At 37.9% G+C, this 2933-nt stretch overlaps 1 protein-coding gene across 1 annotated transcript; it reads left to right on the top strand.

The window, feature by feature from the left end:
* The first annotated feature begins 699 nt into the window (after positions 1 to 699).
* On the top strand, positions 700 to 2624 carry LOC132275008 (1-aminocyclopropane-1-carboxylate oxidase homolog 1-like). The gene is made up of 3 exons (XM_059776391.1): positions 700 to 1301; positions 1758 to 2079; positions 2174 to 2624. Exons 1-3 carry the CDS (start codon positions 799 to 801, stop codon positions 2417 to 2419), a joined length of 1071 nt encoding a protein of 356 aa, XP_059632374.1. The 5' UTR covers positions 700 to 798; the 3' UTR covers positions 2420 to 2624.
* The last annotated feature ends 309 nt before the right edge of the window (positions 2625 to 2933 follow it).

Below are 2933 nucleotides of genomic sequence, written 5' to 3'. Positions count from 1 at the left end.
CACTGCCTTCGTCCATCACCACTCAACCCTCCTCTCTCCTCTTCTCTCTCTCCTTATATATATATATACAAACACACACACCAACCTCCACCGGTGCCACCATAGGCCCTCTCTTTTCCGGCCGTTCTATCTCCCGCCATTTGCTCCCTCTCTCGCCGTCTCTGTCTTTTTCGGTGACCAAGGCAATTCCTTGCTAGTCGTCATCGTTGTGCCGATTTTTGGCACTGAGAGTTACGCTATGGGTCTTGCAGATTCTCTCCCGACATGTTTCTTGGTCCGATTACAGTTGGGGTCAATGTGTATCGTCGCTCACGAGCTATCAAGCTCCCAGCTCGAAACTCACCAAACATAGCCAAGTCGATCTCAAACTAAATTTTCTAGGCTCAACTTGAGCTCAAGCCAAGCTCGAGCACACCATTACCTAACCGAGCCGAGCTCGAGTACACTATTACTCGACTCGTTAACGGCCCCAACTTTGAAGGGTAATAAAGTCTTCTTCATGTGTTGAAAAAGGCATTTTAGTCCACACATTCAATTTTTACTGCTGTAAATTGAAAAGATATTTTTATCCATGCAACGTTTTTTAAAACTTACCATCCCGTGTATAATTAGGTTGAACTCGTGAGTCAGCAAAAAATTTCAACCTCCTCTTTTACATTTAAAAATTCAAAAACAGACATGACTTTAACGTGGGATTCTCTATCAATGTATGAAAAACAGACATGATATCAATGTGGGATTGTTATCTCCTCCACAGATTAAAAAGTGGATATCACAGAGTCAACTGAACCTGCTGCAATGGATTATGACAGAGTAAAAGAGGTGAAGGCTTTCGATGACACAAAAGCTGGTGTCAAAGGACTAGTAGATGCCGGAACCATGAATATCCCTAGAATATTCATTCGACCACCTGAAGAGATTGCTCAAGACTTGAATTGCTTGACCATCCCTCTTCAAGTTCCAGTTATAGATCTAAGTTACATAGAAAAAGATAATCATCGACGCAAAGGTATTGTGGATGAAATTCGGATTGCATCGGAGAAGTGGGGCTTTTTTCAAGTGGTTAATCATGGGATACCCTCAAGTGTGCTGAGTAAAATGATGAATGGTGTTCGGGCTTTTCATGAACAACCTTCTGAGGTGAAGCAACAATTTTATTCACGTGATCGAATGAAAAAAGTGAGGTTGGTAAGCAATTCTGATCTGTATCTTTCAAGATCTGCTAATTGGAGGGATACCATGAGCATTTCTCTGCTGCTTTCTGATCATCTTCACCCTGATGAACTGCCTTTGGCTTGCAGGTACTTTGTTTATCTCTCTGCCTCTAATTCTTCAATCTTAATTTCTCATGTGGTTGACTTAATTTAGTCAAACTGGTACATGGGTGATTTTCTGCTGCCAAGTATATATAGTTTGGATCACTGATCCACCAAAATCTTATTAATAAATAACTAATTAATGATTTCCAAAAATATAAATTTGTATCAAATTAGCGCCAGTAACTAATCACCACATGAAAGTACTGAAAAAGAAACTCATATAAGCAGAAGAAGATGCCAGGAACCCGTGGTACCGTGTTCCTAGTCATACAGTATTTGACTATGTTACTATTTTCAGATTTAAATGTCATAAAATGATGCATCAATAGATTTTTATTCGCTGATAATCAAATTCGACTAGACACTAGACATAATAAGTAAGCAGGGAACGGAACACAAATAACAAACTTCAATCACATTCATTTTCTTATTCTACAGAGATTCGACGATTGAGTACATCAAGGGTGTTTCAGAGTTGGGAGATACCATCTTCGAGTTACTATCAGAGGCTCTCGGCCTCAAACCGAACCATCTAAGAGACATGGAATGTTCTAAAGGGCGTGGTTTTGCTTGCCACTACTATCCAGCATGCCCAGAGCCAGACCTAACTCTGGGAACTAGCAAGCACTCTGATCCTGCGTTCCTCACCATTCTTCTCCAAGACCAAATTGGAGGGCTCCAAGTCTTGCATGAAAATCAATGGGTTGATGTTCAACCCATTGTAGGAAGTTTGGTAGTTAACATCGGGGACCTTCTCCAGGTTCGTTAAAGGAATAATTATTATTACAGTAATGCTAATGGAAATCTTAATTTGATTTACCGAAAGTTAATGAAGTCTTAATTTTGCACAACAGATTATATCAAACAACAAATTTGAAAGTGTGGAGCACAGAGTGCTGGCCAACCGCATCGGACCAAGAATTTCCGTGGCATGTTTTTTCAGAGCCTTTGCTGCTTCCTCAAAGTTGTATGGACCAATTGAAGAGATGATATCAGAAGAAATTCCCCCAGTCTATAGAGAATTTCTAGTAAGTGAATATATTACCAATTTTCACTCCAAGCCAATTGATACGTCTGGCCTTGATCATTTTAAGCTATGAAGCTGCCAATACCGCAGGACTGAATTCCCACAAGTCATACACTGTACTAGATAAATAAAACTTGTGGACCACATCTATGTGTGTGTATTTGTTTCCCACAAATTATTGCAAATTCTGTTGTTTATAGAACAGCTAAAATATCTCAGTATTCTTAAATCATACCAGTTGTGGTAAGGATTTTATAATTTGAGACTTTATTTATTTATTTATTTATTATTTGGGTGGGTGGGTGTGGTAAGGATTTGAAATGATTACAGGCATGGAAATAGTTTTCTATTCTCACAAAACTGAAAGCATAGAACTATAAAAAAAAAAAAAAAAAAAACTTTGTTTGATTCAGTTTTTTGAAAATTTCAGTTATAAAAATGTTTGTTTTCAGATAATAGTCTTTTAAAGTAAGCATAGTTTTTCCAAACACAACCTTTAGCTTCAAAATATATATATTAGACCTGTTCACGAAATAATTTATCCACGAATTAAATATTCACCATTATAATTAAATATAGAAACATAA

Source organism: Cornus florida, unplaced genomic scaffold (genome assembly GCF_030987335.1).
Source record: "Cornus florida cultivar Cherokee Brave unplaced genomic scaffold, ASM3098733v1 CherokeeBrave_3.0.0_Hap2_Chr09, whole genome shotgun sequence".
Taxonomy (NCBI): domain Eukaryota; kingdom Viridiplantae; phylum Streptophyta; class Magnoliopsida; order Cornales; family Cornaceae; genus Cornus; species Cornus florida.
Note: the sequence above shows the minus strand (reverse complement) of the source record. Positions and strands in the feature narration are given on the sequence as shown.